The 16,925-nt window shown below is 46.2% G+C and overlaps 1 protein-coding gene across 1 annotated transcript; it reads left to right on the top strand.

Annotated features, from left to right (window-relative positions):
• The first annotated feature begins 2,906 nt into the window (after positions 1–2,906).
• Positions 2,907–3,668, top strand: LOC125552779 (NAD(P)-linked oxidoreductase superfamily protein). The gene has a single exon (XM_048716447.2). It carries the CDS (start codon positions 2,973–2,975, stop codon positions 3,522–3,524), a length of 552 nt encoding a protein of 183 aa, XP_048572404.1. The 5' UTR covers positions 2,907–2,972; the 3' UTR covers positions 3,525–3,668.
• The last annotated feature ends 13,257 nt before the right edge of the window (positions 3,669–16,925 follow it).

Below are 16,925 nucleotides of genomic sequence, written 5' to 3'. Positions count from 1 at the left end.
ATGGCAATCCCTACTCACTTACATTGATATCTATTGATGGGCATCTCCATAGCCCGTTGATACGCTTAGTTGATGTGAGACTATCTTCTCCCTTTTTGTCTTCTCCACAACCACCATTCTATTCCACCTATAGTGCTATATCCATGGCTCATGCTCATGTATTGCGTGAAGATCGAAAAAGTTTTGAAAATGTCAAAAGTATGAAACAATTGCTTGGCTTGTCATCGGGGTTGTGAATGATTTAAATACTTTGTGTGGTGAAGATAGAGCGTAGCCAGACTATATGATTTTGTAGGGATAGCTTTCTTTGGCCATGATATTTTGAGAAGACATAATTGCTTTGTTAGTATGCTTGAAGTATTATTATTTTTATATCAATATGAGCTTTTGTCTTGAATTTTTCGAATCTGAATATTCATACCACAATTAAAAAGATTTACATTGGAATTATGCCAAGTAGCACTCCGCATCAAAAATTCTGTTTTTATCATTTACCTACTCGAGGACGAGCATGAATTAAGCTTGGGGATGTTTGATACGTCTTCAACGTATCTATAATTTTTGATTGCTCCATGCTATATTATCTACTGTTTTAGGCATTATTGGGCTTTATTATCCACTTTTATATTATTTTTGGGACTAACCTATTAACCGGAGGTCCAGCCCATAATTGCTATTTTTTTGCCTGTTTTAGGGTTTCGAAGAAAAAAGGAATATCAAACGGAGTCCAAACGGAACGAAACCTTCGGAAACGTGATTTTCTCATCAAATAAGATCCAGGAGAGTTGGACCCTCCGTCAAGAAAGCCACGAGGTGGTCACGAGGGTAGGGGGCCCCTAGGACGCGCCCCCTTGCCTCGTGGGCCCCTCGAAGCTCCACCAACGTACTTCTTCCTCCTATATATATCCACGTACCCCCAAACGATCGGGGACAGAGCCAAAAACCTAATTCCACCGCCGCAACTTTCTGTATCCACGAGATCCCATCTTGGGGCCTGTTCCGGAGCTCCGCCGGAGGGGGCATCGATCACGGAGGGCTTCTACATCATCATCCAAGCCCCTCCGATGAAGTGTGAGTAGTTTACTTCAGACCTACGGGTCCATAGCTAGTAGCTAGATGACTTCTTCTCTCTTTTTGGATCTCAATACAATGTTCTCCCCCTCTCTCGTGGAGATCTATTCGATGTAATCTTCTTTTTGCGGTGTGTTTGTTGAGACCGATGAATTATGGGTTTATGATCAAGTCTATCTATGAATAATATTTGAATCTTCTCTGAATTCTTTTATGTATGATTGGTTATCTTTGCAAGTCTCTTCAAATTATCAGTTTGGTTTGGCCTACTAGATTGGTTGTTCTTGCCATAGAAGAAGTGCTTAGCTTTGGGTTCGATATTGCGGTGTCCTTTCCCAATGACAGAAGGGGCAGCAAGGCACGTATTGTATCGTTGCCATCGAGGATAACAAGATGGGGTTTTTATCATATTGCATGAAACTATCCCTCTACTTCATGTCATCTTGCTTAAGGTGTTACTCTGTTTTTAACTTAATACTCTAGATGCATGCTGGATAGCGGTCGATGAGTGGAGTAATAGTAGTAGATGCAGAATCGTTTCGGTCTACTTGTCTCGAACGTGATGCCTATATACATGATCATACCTAGATATTCTCATAACTATGCTCAATTATGTCAATTGCTCAACAGTAATTTGTTCACCCACCGTAGAATACTTATGCTCTTGAGAGAAGCCACTAGTGAAACCTATGGCTCCCGGTTCTCTTTCTCATCATATCAATCTCCATCACTTTATTATTGCTTTGTTTTTACTTTGCCTTTTACTTTTCACTTTGCATCTCTATACCAAAAATACCAAAAAAATATTATTTATCATCTCTATCAGATCTCACTTTCGTAAGTGACCGTGAAGGGATTGACAACCCCTAAGCGCGTTGGTTGCGTTGAGCTATTGTTTTTGTGTAGATACGAGGGACTCGCGCATAGCCTCCTACTGGATTGATACATTGGTTCTCAAAAACCGAGGGAAATACTTACACTACTTTGCTGCATCATCCCTTCCTCTTCGGGGAAATCCAACGCAGTGCTCAAGAGATAGCACCTCACGGTTCCCGGATGTCCCTGCCTCCTGCCCGCGCGCCATCCTCATCGGATCCGACGAGATTCCTCGCCGCGATCGCTCTTCATGCCGCACGAGTCACCGCCGTTGTAAAAAGCCAGGCAGTTGCAAAACTCTATTTTTTGAAACAAAGGCTCAGTTGCAGAAACACAATGACACATGGGGTGCTCTCGTCCATCAGATCAACAAAGGATCTGACGGACACGGAGCCGCGGACACGCCTGCGCGCGGGCTGAAGGTAAGCTTTTCCCTTGATCTTTGGTGCAGAAGTGATATTAGGTATGGGAAAAAAAGCCTTAACTCGCGGAACAACGTTGCAAACCGCCCTCGTGCACACAAATAACTCTTTTTGAAATGGTAATATGTGTTTCATTTATATCATAGAGATTACAGTTTTGCTAAAGCACATCTAGATGTGTAATAAGTATTGTACATCCAATTTATATAGATTATAAAAATTATAGTATTGCTAAAGCACATCTAATTGTGCCATGGTATCATTGATCTTACGTAAAGATTCATATAAATATTTTTTTTAATCTTTATACGTACTTGATTAAGTCATTTAGATGTGTAATAACTAGAAATACATCTAGATATGCTTAAACAGACTCTAAAAGATTATAATACAAACCACGTGCATACCGATTTGGAAACAGCAAAACGCTAGCCTGTGAACACAAATGACTCTGGTAACGAAGGCTAACAGAGGCTACGTGCACGATTCCAGTCGGTCCACGTATCACGCCCCAGTGCACACAAATGACTACCGAAAACCGAGCGAACCCAACAGCACTTCCCTCCACCACCACCACGAGACATAGATAACGCGCCAGCGACCATGCCGCCTCCGCCGTCCGCCCTCACCGCCTCCGCCGCGGCGTCCTCCTTCCTCCGCTCGCTGCCTCCTCCGAACCTCCCCGCCCACGCCACCCTCCGATCAAACCCATCCCTCAGACGCTCAGCAGGCCACTCCCGCGTGGTCGCGCGGGCCTCTGCGTCCGGCGCCGCCGGCGCCGAGGCCGAGACGGTGTTCTTCGACGGCGGCGCGCACTACGGCGACCTGGCGGCGAACCTCGTCCTCGGCCTGACCCTGCTGTGGTTGCCGCTGACCCTCGCCTCCGTGTCCCGCGCGCTCCTCCTCCGGTACCGCTTCACCTCCCGCCGCGTGACCGTCATCTCCGGGCTCTCCGGCGACGACCGCACGGACTTCCCCTACTCGTCGGTGAGGGAGGTGGTGGTCGTGCCGCGGTTCATCGGCGAGTGGGGCGACATCGTCATCACGCTCAAGGACGGCACCAAGGTCGACCTCCGGAGCGTGCCCAGGTTCCGCGAGGTCGCCGACTACTGCCGCAAAATGGCCGCCGCCGAGGGCGGGCTCGTGGCCCGGTGAGGGCGGCGAGCAAGGCATCTGCTGTGTTCAGCCGTGGAGAGATTTTCCTTTTTCTTGCTCGGTTGTTTGTCTGTTGTAAGTCGTGATGTGAAGACTGAAACTTCTGACGGAAGCTCGATCAGGAATACGAGCTGGTGTTCTTCATCTTGCTACTGTATTTTTAGATCATCCTTGCTACTGTGGTTACTACAGCTGCGAGTACCATTTTCTGCTGATATTTAAGACTCTTGTTTTGAGTAGGTTTGCTGAGCATTGTGAAGACTGGAAATTCTGAAGAAAGCTCGATCAGTAATATGAGCTGGTGTTCATCTTGCTACTGTGGTTTTCAGATCATTCTTGCTACTGTAATTACTACAACTTCAAGTATCATTTTCTGGAGATATTTAGGACTCTTGTTTGCAGTAGGAAGTACGAGTAAAAAACTGCTGCAGGTCTCGTATATCTCGTTTTTGCTACCAGGACGTCGCTGCGATTTGAAGATCTTGCCGAATGACAACAGGCGTGCATTGCCCTTCGTTCCCTGTTTCAGTCTCCGGAATCATGTTGGTAGGCCTTTTGTGATCTACAGGCGTTAGCCCTGGGCCTGTTGATGTCGTCTGTAATATGTGCGATACTTGATTAGATGCTCCTAGTGCGGTTTTGGATGACAACAGGTTTTCGCCCCATGATCTGATGTTCCTGATGATAGGCACAGATAGTGGGTTTCCTGGTGTTGCTCTGAACTCGCTTTTCCTCTTTCCCTAGTCCTGCTAGTTTCAGTTTCTGAGACATTGTATTTCCGTTATGAAAGTAACGGAAAGGGGTTCGAAAAAAGTAGGATTGGTGACCATCTCATGATGATCATTTGGAGGTGCCTGCATTCTTTCTATGAGAGAAAGAGGTGCCTGCGTTCAGAATGTTTTTGAAACCCCTGAGTTCAGAATTTCAGATACACGGGAAAGTGCCGTGGGCTATGGGAATGTCATCATCCATTGAGATTATATAAATGGGCCGGGCCATAAAACTGTGATCACAGAGAGAAATGGACTTTTGTTTTCTTGTTGAGCACCCGTCTCGTCTGTGTGTGCACTTCTTCCTTTTATGTCTCAAAAAAAAAACTTCTTCCTTTTTTTTTCAAATGCAGACTTAGGTTTACCTATCTCAACAAACAATCAACAACTCAAAAAAAAAACTGTAAATAAGATACTCGTCTAAAACGTTTTTACAATCCATGACAGTGTAAAAAAAAAGCGTCTTATATTAAGTTACAAAAATAGTATCGACGAGCAGCAAATCAACTTTACTTCGCTTCGTTAAAACGAAGCGATCAATATTACCCTCGAAATACTCCCTCATTTCTAAATATAAGTATTTTTAGAGATTTCAATACAAACTACACATGGATATATATAGACATATTATAAAGTATAGTCTCGCTCATTTGCTTCATATATATTCTTTTATTGGAATCTCTAAACAGACTTATATTTAGAAACGAGACGAGTATATAACTAGCCATGCTTTGACATGTGCTCTACGTCAGAGATGTAAACCAATCAATCTGAGTACCAAGTTGAGGGGGCCGCCGCCAGCTGCAAGTTGCAACTTGCAAGCAAGAGTTTCTTCTGCCGTTGAAACAGTTTGTGTTTTGTTTGGTCAACTTTGGTGTTGGTGCTGCACCTGACTGGCGACTTTAGGTTATCATCAATGCCGCTGTCACGTTTGCAGGCACACGACGACAAAGTCTGAGCTGACCAGAACTGTTAGACATTGATATATTTTTTCTTATTATATACTGCCCTCTGTTTGGCTCTCCCATTTCATGTTCAGTTCAATCACAGTACAATAATCGCTGTGGATTGTAGATGAGGAGGAGCTGAAAAAAGAAGCGGACGTAGGCGGAGAGCATCGCGTCGGTTTTCAACTTAATAAAATTCGAAAGCTGTTTCAAGTTGCTCCTCCGCGGCCAGTGATCGCCCATTGGCATTCGATTCTTGCAACTACAAAAAGACCTTCTGAACTTTCACTGGTATTACTTTCCTGAACAATTTCCAACTTTTACTTTAAAGAGAAAAGCTTATTCTTCTCGCACAATCGAGAACTACAAAAAGACCTTCAGCCCTTCCACTCGCATTTTTTTCCCGAGCGGTTTCCAACTTTTTTTACTTTAAAGAGAAAAGCTTATTCTTCTGGAACAATCGAGAACTAGAAGGAGCAATCCTTGTCGAGACCTGGCAGCATAGATGATTGGGATGAGACGAGTGCGTGGTCGGCAGTAGTGGAACGGTCTACCACGCATGGGCCACGGCAGAGCTCAAGCTCACCACTCGCTTTGGTCCTTTTAATCATGCTCGTCTTCAGTTGAGTGGACGTTCTCCTTCCGAAACATCGACTGTAACTCATCGTCTGAGTGCGATGCGTGACCCCCGGCAAATGGTGAGTTGTTTAGCACATCTAGCGCGCTTTTGTGTCAAAATTGTTACCAATAAGCTCGCGTGTCTTTCTGGTGGATCAGTGCCTAACTCGACTAACATCATTTCTTGGCAGCAGGAAGCCGGTTCATCCGACACTGTAGCCATCATATCATATCATAGTCGTAATATCATTGCCATGGCAGTGATGCTAGTACTGTGGAAGGGACAAACGAACGGTCAAAAGCTCCACCGATCTCTATGTCCTCGAGCTTTACGAGATTCTTGTTCTTATCCACGTAGTGCTAGCAGTAGTGGCAATGAATCTCCATTTGTTTAATTTCCACTTGTGCTCCGATTGACTCTCTCTAGGTAGTAGCAGTGGTGGCGGATGGGGTTTCATCAGGCAGGGCGTTGAAGGTTGAGCTGCTGCGCATGCAGTGCAGGCGTAGCATAGCAGGACTTGGACTTCACTGATCGGCGCGTTGCACATGGCGCGTGGCGGAGGGAAGCAGAGGTCGCCGGATCACGAGATGCGGCCGGAGTTGACTTGATTCCTGCCGTCCCTCGTGAGCCGTGTCCCGCAGGCGTAGCCTGGCAGCCGAGGCCATGCACATGCAGCAGCGGCAGCAGCAATTCTTCATCATCGGTTCTTTGCCCTACGGTCTGCTACATGTTTTTTTCTTCTGGTTTTTCTTCTTCATCGTCGAGAAGGAGGAGGTCGCAGTCACCATCTCCCTTGGCTTGCACAAAAGGGGTAGTACAATGAGAGAGTGGCAAAGTGGTTGAGGCATCATCCTCGGCTCACGCGCAGGCGGAGATGGGCAACGGCGGCAATGATCGTGACGGCGAAGAGGCCACATGTATGTATGCATGTACCGATGTACGTGCGTCTTGGCTCGAAATGCCGAAGTCACTCACAGGAATCCATCTTTTCTTTCTTGCTTTTCTCTCCTGGTGCAGTTAGGTATCGCATGTGCTGCGCCGAAAAGGACGGATAGATGCAAAGCCGAACGGCAAAAAGAACGGCTTTCTGCGGATCGTGGCTCGGATCTGTTTTTGTGGCTACAGACAGAGGATCAGTTCCATCCTATCCTATCCAACGTCCCATTTCAAGCTAAAAAACATACAGATCTAAATCTAGACCGACTGCGAGGAGGGAAAAACCTCCATTTCTCTCGAGGTTAGCACGACCCAGATCCAGCTCCAGCTCTAAATCCGGTCGTCGGTTCTGCTCGCGGGTCGCCGTGGGAAACGAACCGAGGCTGCAGCTCCAGCCAACCAACCAGTTGACATCGAGTCAACGACCGACCATTCCTAGAATGAATCGACAGCGAGGGGAAGACCAACCTTTTTCACACTCTTCATTCAGGCCTCTTTCAATGCATGGGTGCTTAGATGAGGCGCTAAATGCATTAAAAATCTTAACAACTAGTCCCCTCAATGCATAAGTGCTTAGCTTTTGTACTAGCTAAGCTTTCCTCATAGAATTATTTAATAATTAATCTCCTTCATGTATTGGTTGATAGTCATTTTACATAGGTTCACGTGCTTAGCACCGTCTCTTCTTAGGGTCATCATAATGCTCTCTTTCCTTTTTAATTGCTTTGCCACATCACTATTTTGCTTATGTGTCGTTCTTAGCACCTGTACACCTTGAGCATTGGGAAGGGCCTCAGCATACTGTAGATGGTGGTTCCGCTGCCACAGGTACGTATACGTACTAGCAATAAAATCCACAAGTGAGAATGCTCCCGACAGTTTGCTCGGATTAGCATAATTGACTTCGCCCGTCGGTGTCAGCGGTCGACACAAACGGGAGCCTTTTCCATTTAGTTCACCCACTGTCATGATTCGGGCACAATACTCTCTTCTCCACATGCATTTTCTTCTTCTTTTTCGGAATCATACTCCATGCATCTTTGACCATATCTGCTCTGCATAATTGACATACAGTAGTAGTACAATATACCATACACATTTATTTATTTTGCGAGGAATACTATACACATTTATGCCAGTGAACAGAAATAGGTTGACTAATTAAACCACCGAAAGTCCATCTACATATGGATTAGCCCGGGAAGCCGAACATTCCATCGGATCGGATCAAACGATCGAGACCCACCGGACGGCTGCTAAAGGTCCCCGTCGCCGCCTTAACAGCAACCAATCTGGTGCCAACAGCAGAAGAAATTCTCTCATGTTCACCGGAAGCTTAGCCGCGGGGCTACGCTAGTTGGACACGTCTCCTCTCTTCTCGTTAATTATGTTGTGTGAACCGAACACGTTTCGGTTAGATGCTGCTGCTGCTCCTCATGGGTCGCGTGCCTCGACAGTGGGGTGACGCGTAAGGCATGATGAGATTGAGTAATCAACGAATGGAAACATTGTTAATTACCCGACAAAGAAGTGAGGGCGGGAAGCAAAGAATACATATGCTTCAACGTCAGATGACAGATTCTCATGCTCAATTTTGTTGTGAGAGTTTTAAAATGCGGGACGATAAGGTTGAGTATAACATCAGTGGTAGAGTAGCTAGGATGAGTGCGTAGTAGTACAAGACAAGAAGTCCCAAACTCCCGTTGCTGGAGGGGCATGGATAGAGTGCAAATACAGCGAAAGAATACGTTCAAGCTACCCAATGCCCAAGTTAGGGCAATGCATATACAACCAGGACACGGTGACAGAACACCCTGCGATGATGTCTTATACACGTGGTGTACAACTGTATAGTAAAATCAGGTGCATGATCATGCTTTATTTATTTTTGCGAATGAATTGTGGCCCCGTACTAACCAAACATCAACAATACAAGAAATCCAAAAAAATAGGTACAAGGGAATCCTCCATCCTCTCCAAGAAAAAAAAGGTACAATATCTGAAGAAGAAGAAGAAGAAGAAGAAGAAGAAGGAATAACGAAATCGATGCTGCTGCAGCCAAACCAACATCAGCCCGACGAAGACACATCCAACTCCGTCTGCGTTGACCATAATCCTATCGCTAGATCTGGCGGTGCACCCGTTGCTAAAAACCGAAGAAGCCGGAGGAGAAATTATTCCGTACCACCGCCATCACCAGCGTAAGAGCCGAAGCGACGGACAACGGGGACCTACTTGTCCATCCGATCACGTTGTCGGTTCCATCGTCTCATGTGTTGTCAATGTAGGGGAACGTGCTAGGAAAACAATTTTTTTACCGCGTAGGATCCAACCAAGATCACTATCGAGGTGCGGGTAATGAAACCATACCCTCGACGAATACATCAGCGCAATAGAGATGTTGACGTTGTCGATGAAGTCCTCTGATTCTAACGGCTAGGTTATACCTCTCAGCCGCGAAGATCTGCCATATCTATTGTAGAAGATTACGACGCCTCCAAGGTATCCACACGCATCAAAGTAGTGACATCACATCAATTCGTGGACCAACACAACGAAGCAGCAGGGAATCTAAATCTAATCTAGAGGAAGAGTGAGGTGCCAGCTAGAAGGGGACAGGGCACCACCAGGAAGAGGGGTAGGCCAAGGGCTTGATGTCTTCCTGGTGCACCACTGGCCCTCCTTATATAGGTGGCCAAGTAGGGGGCAGCCGACCAAGGAAAGGAGCCCCACCTGCGCGTGCGTCAAGGAGTCCTACTAGGACTCCATCTAGCTTGCGCTGAACCCCAAGTCAGGGGTTCGTCCGACCTGGCCCAACCAAGCTGTGTTGCCCCCCCCCTTCCCAGCAAAGGGGCAGGCCTCAATAGGATCCTTCCGAAAATAAGTTTCTACCCAGTTCTAGAACCCGTCGGTACCTTCCAAAAACACTTTCAGACATCACCGGAACACCAGGTCCTCTCGGTACACTTTTCGAACCCTTCTCTCCCAGTCTCCATTAAACCGTAGCATTACTAAATGTCGTTAACGTAAAGCATGTGACCCTATAGGCAGTGGCGGAGCTTCCTTAGGGCCAAGGTGGGTTATTGCCCTTTGCCCTAGTCTAGAAAAATCCTTTCGAATACCCTTACTTGTTAAGCTTAAATCTTGAAGATTATTGAACGTGTAAGTACAATGTGTCATTTTGGTACACTCAACTCTCTTCTTCCCCCTCAAAATTCTTTGTCAAGCTCCACCGCTGCCTATAGGTTCGAGCATATGTGGGCATGTCTGGAACACCTTTCGTTCAATGATAATCAACGGACCTGGACACCCATGAGGATTCCCTTATATCATCGAAGATCTTTGCCTCGCGATACGTTACACAACTCCAGGTGAGACTTTGACGATATTCATGTGATTAACTCCTTGATCGCTATACCTAGTTATCTTTGTTTCTGATTTGTACTTTTTTCTCCTTTCCGTAGTCTGGTGTCCCGTGGGTAACTCTTTACTCACAATACCTGGCCAGGCGATGCTGGACACCGTAATACCCAGTGGACCCAGAGTGTATCTCTTCATCATCGGAGGGGCAAATTCCAGTCTTGACATGTCACCTTTACAATTACCTAGTTATATAATAACGTTTTATGACCCCAAATCAACCATCCGGTATCTGGGTCTACGATATTCTCATGGTCTAAGGACGGAAGTAAACGTCAAGATCTCGCAGTTTCATAAGTGGGCATATCCAACACCATTGTTATCCTAACAATGTGCTCCAATTATTATCGACGTCCTTGTTACATTAACAATGTCCATGGTTAGAAAATTAAGACCATCAGCAATACATGAGCTAGTCCAGAGGCTTGACTAGGGATATGTTTGGACTTTATTATTTCACATATGCAATTGGGTTTTCCTACAAAATCTCATATTCAGGAACCAATGTAATCCTAGCATAGAAAATAAACTTAATCACGAACATGAAAATAGAATAATAAATACTTTACTATTGACTTTAGAGCATATTTCTAATAGTCACCACCATCGGAAGGCCGAAGCGACGGACAACATAGACTTACCACAAGCCCAAGACAGGAAAAACTAAGACTTCCTAGATCTGGGCCTCCCCTCGTTCTCCCACACACAGAGCCAACAGAGGAGGAGAAGGCGGCGATCAATCAGCAGAGGAGATGTGACGGCTAAGGAAATAGGTAAGGCGGCACAAAGAAAGAATGACTACGTGCATGATTATGCTTAATGGGTACACGTTGGGGAAGTCACTTCTAGGAATTTGGTAATGCAAAAGAATGTACACTAGCAAGAGTACTTGGAAAAAAGAACCAAAACTATAAAGATGATACAAATGACGACATTGCAAAACAAATCCAACAGCGTAGCGCATCAAAATCGATTATGTGAGGCAAAAAACAATGGAGATCGATGCGACAAATGATCAACCAGCCATGCGACTAGGGTTTCTTTTGAGTGGCTCGTGTGCGACTCGCGATTAGGGGTAAGCTAGTAAAAGTATTATGTCTTTTATGTGATATAAATAATGGTTTTGCGATTTGATCTCAATATCCAAATTTCATTTATTCGGTGGGGCTGAAATAATTATCATAGGAAAAAACATATTTATAAAAGGAAAAGATTTGATACTTTTGGCTTTAAGCGGCTAAATGGAGTGTAATTGGAATTGCATATAAATAGAATAATCATTAATACTTGTGTTCTTCCAATTATGTGTGTAGCAACTGGAATCGCATACTTTTGGCTTTAAGGAAGTAGCAATCGACAACCAATTCATGGCAAAGCATATTTGACTGGTCTACCATTTTGCTTTTGCTTAATGCGCTCCCCAACATGACCTCCGTCCCCAACATGACCTCCGTCCTGCCGTTCTGGTGGTCTTGGTCTTGTTGCACCGAAATGAAAACCTTTGCTTGATGCCTCGGGACTCCACGCCTGCGCTTGCCTCCTTAGCACCAAAGAGGAAACTGGTACACTGCGCCCGCTGGCGCCCGCCTGGCCTTGGTCGTCATGGCTCACGTCATATGATCCTCGCGAGGTGCACCTTGCATTGATATTTCCGCTCCTTGGGAGCCAGTCTGGTGAGACTGACCCCCAGGGAGGTCTTGGTGTCGTCCGTGAAAGTGCGTTATATCGACTAGAGGGGGGTGAATAGGTGATTTTTATGAAAGTCTTCAAAACGTGGAAGTTTCGAAGACAAACAACAGAAAACCTATTACCATGCAGCGGAAGGTAGACTACACTAGGCAAACCTTAGTCAAGTATTCAATGAAGTGAAAGCACAGTGACTAATAGCAGCTAGGTAGTAAGGATCGGGTAGGAAGATATTCTGAAGCCAAACAGAACACGCAGTCACTCAGTGAAGACAAAAGATAGTGCAATCATACAATGACTTCACAAGGACCAACAGTAAGTAAAGGGAAGGGAAGGGTGAAACCAGTGACTCGTTGAAGACAATGATTTGTTGGACCAGTTCCAGTTGCTGTGACAACTGTACGTCTGGTTAGGGCGGCTAGGTATTTAAACCTGAGGACACACAGTCCCGGACACCCAGTCCTGAACACGCAGCTCAGGACACCCAGTCCTCACCGTATTCCCCTTGAGCTAAGGTCACACAGACCTCGCCCAATCACTCTGGTAATGTTGGGGAACGTTGCAGAAAACAAAATTTTTCCTACGGTTTCACCAAGATCCATCTAGGAGTTCATCTAGCAACGAGTGATCAGATTGCATCTACATACCTTTGTAGATCACGCGCGGAAGCGTTCAAAGAACGGGGATGAGGAAGACGTACTCGACGTGATCCAAATCACCGGAGATCCTAGCGCCGAACGGACGGCACCTCCGTGTTCAACACACGTAAGGACAGCGTGACGTCTCCTCCTTCTTGATCCAGCAAGGGGAAAGGAGAGGTTGATGAAGATCCAGCAGCACGGCGGCGTGGTGGTGGATGCAGGGCGTCACAGTAGCAGGGCTTCGCCGTATACTGCGAGAGAGAGAGGTGTAGCAGGGGAGAGGGAGGCGCCAAGACTCAAGGTATGGCTGCCCCCTCCCTCCCCCCTTTATATAGGCTCCCCTAGGGGGGCGCCGGCCCTAGGAGATGGGATCTCCTAGGGGGGGCGCCGGCCAAGGGTGGAGTAGCCCCCAAGGCAAGGTGGGGCGCCCCCCACCCCTAGGGTTCCAACCCTAGGCGCATGGGATGGGCCTAGGGGGGCGCACCAGCCCACTATGGGCTGGTTCCCCTCCCCACTTTGGCCCATGGGGCCCTACAGGATGGGTGGCCCCACCCGGTGGACCCCCGGGACCCTTCCGGTGGTCCCGGTACAATACCGGTGACCCCGAAACTCTCCCGATGGCCGAAACTGCAGTTCCTATATATAATTCTTCACCTCCGGACCATTCCGGAACCCCTGGTGACGTCCAGGATCTCATCCGGGACTCCGAAAAACTTTTGGGTTACTGCATATTCATATCTCTACAACCCTAGCGTCACCGAACCTTAAGTGTGTAGACCCTACGGGTTCGGGAGACATGTAGACATGACCGAGACGGCTCTCCGGTCAATAACCAACAGCGGGATCTGGATACCCATGTTGGCTCCCACATGCTCCTCGATGATCTCATCGGATGAACCACGATGTCGAGGATTCAAGCAACCCCGTATACAATTCCCTTCGTCAATCGGTATGTTACTTGCCCGAGATTCGATCGTCGGTATCCCAATACCTCGTTCAATCTCGTTACCGGCAAGTCACTTTACTCGTACCATAATGCATGATCCCGTGACCAGACACTTGGTCACTTTGAGCTCATTATGATGATGCATTACCGAGTGGGCCCAGTGATACCTCTCCGTCATACGGAGTGACAAATCCCAGTCTTGATCCGTGTCAACCCAACAGACACTTTCGGAGATACCCGCAGTATACCTTTATAGTCACCCAGTTACGTTGTGACGTTTGGTACACCCAAAGCACTCCTACGGTATCCGGGAGTTACACGATCTCATGGTCTAAGGAAAAGATACTTGACATTGGAAAACTCTAGCAAATGAACTATACGATCTTGTGCTATGTTTAGGATTGGGTCTTGTCCATCACATCATTCTCCTAATGATGTGATCTCGTTATCAATGACATCCAATGTCCATAGTCAGGAAACCATGACTATCTGTTGATCAACGAGCTAGTTAACTAGAGGCTTACTAGGGACATGTTGGTGTCTAAGTATTCACACATGTATTACGATTTCCGGATAACACAACTATAGCATGAATAAAAGACAATTATCATGAACAAGGAAATATAATAATAATGCTTTTATTATTGCCTCTAGGGCATATTTCCAACAGGTAAGTCTTCAAGGTAGACTCCCAAACCTTCACAGACTTCGTTCACCGGCGATCCACAATGTCTCTTGGATGCTCAGAACGCGACGCCTAACCGGCTGGAGGATTCACAGTCCTCAAGTGTAATAAGTCTTCAGATCACACAGACAAGAAGACTTAAGTGATGCCTAATTCTCTTTGGCTCTGGGTGGTTAGGGCTTTATCCTCACAAGGAATTCTCTCTCAAAGGCTTCGAGGTGGGTTGCTCTCAAACGACAAAAGCCGTACAGTAACTCTGAGCAGCCAACCGTTTATGGTTGTAGGGGGTGGGCTATTTATAGCCACTAGGCAACCCGACCTGATTTGTCTGAAATGACCCTGGGTCACTAAGGAACTGACACGTGTTCCAACGGTCAGATTTCAAACTCACACGGCAACTTTACTTGGGCTACAAGAAAAGCTGACTTGTCCGACTCTGGACAAAATTCGCTCTCATAGTCTTCACTCGAAGACATAGGTTTTGGTTAAGCATCACTTCAGTCATTCTGACTGGTTCTCTTGGACCCCACTTAACAGTACGGTGGTTCCTATGACTCAACAAAGAAGAAGAGGAACTACGAAAGATCTAAGTCTTCGAGCTCCAAAGGCTTCATGCGATGTCTTCTCTTGTCATAGTCTTCAATGTGAATATCTTCATATACCACCTTTGACATCAATGTCTTCATACATTTTTAGGGGTCATCTCTGGTAAGAAAACCGAATCAATGAGGGACTTCTACCTGTGTTATCCTGCAATTCTCACAAACACATTAGTCCCTCAACTAGGTTTGTCGTCAATACTCCAAAACCAACTAGGGGTGGCACTAGATGCACTTACAATCTCCCCCTTTTTGGTGATTGATGACAAACTAGTTGAAGTTTTCAACGGGGAATATAATATGTGAGATTGTAAAGGATAAGGAATTGTCTTCATAAGTTGTAAGGGCTCCCCCTGAATATGTGCATATAAGTAATTTGCTTTTGGAATGCAAATGCACATGGCAGGTTGTGCTTGTGGAGATCCTCTTCAACTTATGATGACAATCCACTATGCATGTGAAGGTTTGTGAAGATAATGACATGCATAATGGAAAATGGACGTCTGCAAAATGATCTAAGTGCGGAATTTATCGTCGCACATGCGGAATTTATCATCGCATCACAAAGTGGCAAATAAGTAGCAGACGACCATCGAGTTTAAGTGTTACAACTCAAAGAACCAACTGTATCAAAGCAAACGAGAGTTGTAAACACGAAGCAAAAAGTATAAAGCACCCGCCCATATGGACCCGCTTGAAGACTATCAAACTCATATGCTTCTCCCCCTTTTGTCAGTAAGGACCAAAAAGGTTTGAAGAAATAGAGCATCTACTCGTTCCCATGAAGAGTAGGTGAAGCAGCAGGGTCGTCGGCGGTGTTCGGCGGTGCAGAAGAACTTGGAGTAGCGTCGAAGCGTGCTGAAGGAGGTGGCGGTGAAGTAGCATCGTCTTCATCCTCGATCACTCTGGCATTCACAGTTGCAGCAGAGGAAGAGAACTCAGAGTCTTCAAGAGATGGAGTTCGTCGCAACACTGCCCTTCGAGGAGGTGTGGAGTCAAACTTGAAGCGTTCAGAGAAGCCATCCTCTTGAAGATCATCTTCACAGCACATCAGCGTCAGCCCTTTCCATGTGCGTCGAGAGGTTTCATGGGCAACAAAGGCATTCTTGGTGGCAAGATTACGAATGCGATTAACATCCACCAAGAGGCTTTGCATCTGACGCTTCAGCCAGTCATGATGCCTATCCTGTTTCTAATGAAGAGCCACAAGAAGCTCTCGGTCATTGAGAACACGAGTGCGCTTCTTGGGTCGTTGAGCAATTATGCTATCAGTGGCTTCAGTGAGAGCAGGATGCGGTGCACGTGTAGTGCCAGCCAAAGGATACACATGAGTGACTGCTTCAACTCCTTCAATGTTCTGAGAAAAACTTTGATGCTCTGCATTCTGAAGAATTAGAGGTTCCTTGGCAGGCTCGGGACAGATGGCTTCAATATACATATCCACATCAGGCAGAAAGATCCGATGATTGCGAGCAGATGGCTGATATGAGATAGCGGAGTGAAGTTTGATCAGCCACATTACCCATGGGGCGTAGAACTTCAAGCCAAAAAGATCAGAGCCTGATGCAGCAAGTTGGCGAATGAAGAAGTCATGTGCATTGAAGCATTTGCCATGAAGAATATAGAAGACCAAAGTCTTCATTGCACCTTCCAGCTTGGCATGTGGAGAGTGCCCTTTGATGGGCCAGAGAGTTCGCCTTATGATGTGATAAATAGTCCTTGGCAGATACTCTAGGTCTTCAACAAAGAACTCTTTGGGATATGCAGCATCTTGGGGCAATGGCTTCATCATACTGAGCATCTGTCTCATGTTAGGTTCAGGCTTCTGAAAGATGCTCTCCACAGCTTTACTGTGAAGTTGACAGCCAGATTCGTAGAGATCGCCAGGAGTGGGTAGACCAGTGAGCTCAATGATGTCAAAGGCTTTGGCTTCATGATGAACATTTCCTGTCATCCACTCCAGGACCCAAGTCTTCGGATCTCTGTTATACCCGCGGATGTGAAGTGTGGCATAGAATTGGAGCAGCAACTCTTCATTCCAATGCTCTTGGTCGGTGACGAACGGCAGCAGTCCAACCTCTTTGAAGCAATCCAGAGTTTCTTCCAGACAGGGCAGACCAGCTATTGCTTCAATGTCAAGACGCTTGTGTGG

The sequence above is a fragment of the Triticum urartu genome, chromosome 4A (genome assembly GCF_056163025.1).
Source record: "Triticum urartu cultivar PI428250 chromosome 4A, HENAU_Tu73, whole genome shotgun sequence".
NCBI classification, from domain to species: Eukaryota; Viridiplantae; Streptophyta; class Magnoliopsida; order Poales; family Poaceae; genus Triticum; species Triticum urartu.
This window is presented reverse-complemented; position numbering and strand designations above follow the sequence as displayed.

What these genes read in the sequence shown, in the direction of transcription:
- LOC125552779 (XM_048716447.2), top strand. Translation starts at nt 2,973, where the DNA reads ATGCCGCCTCCGCCGTCCGCCCTCACCGCCTCCGCCGCGGCGTCCTCC.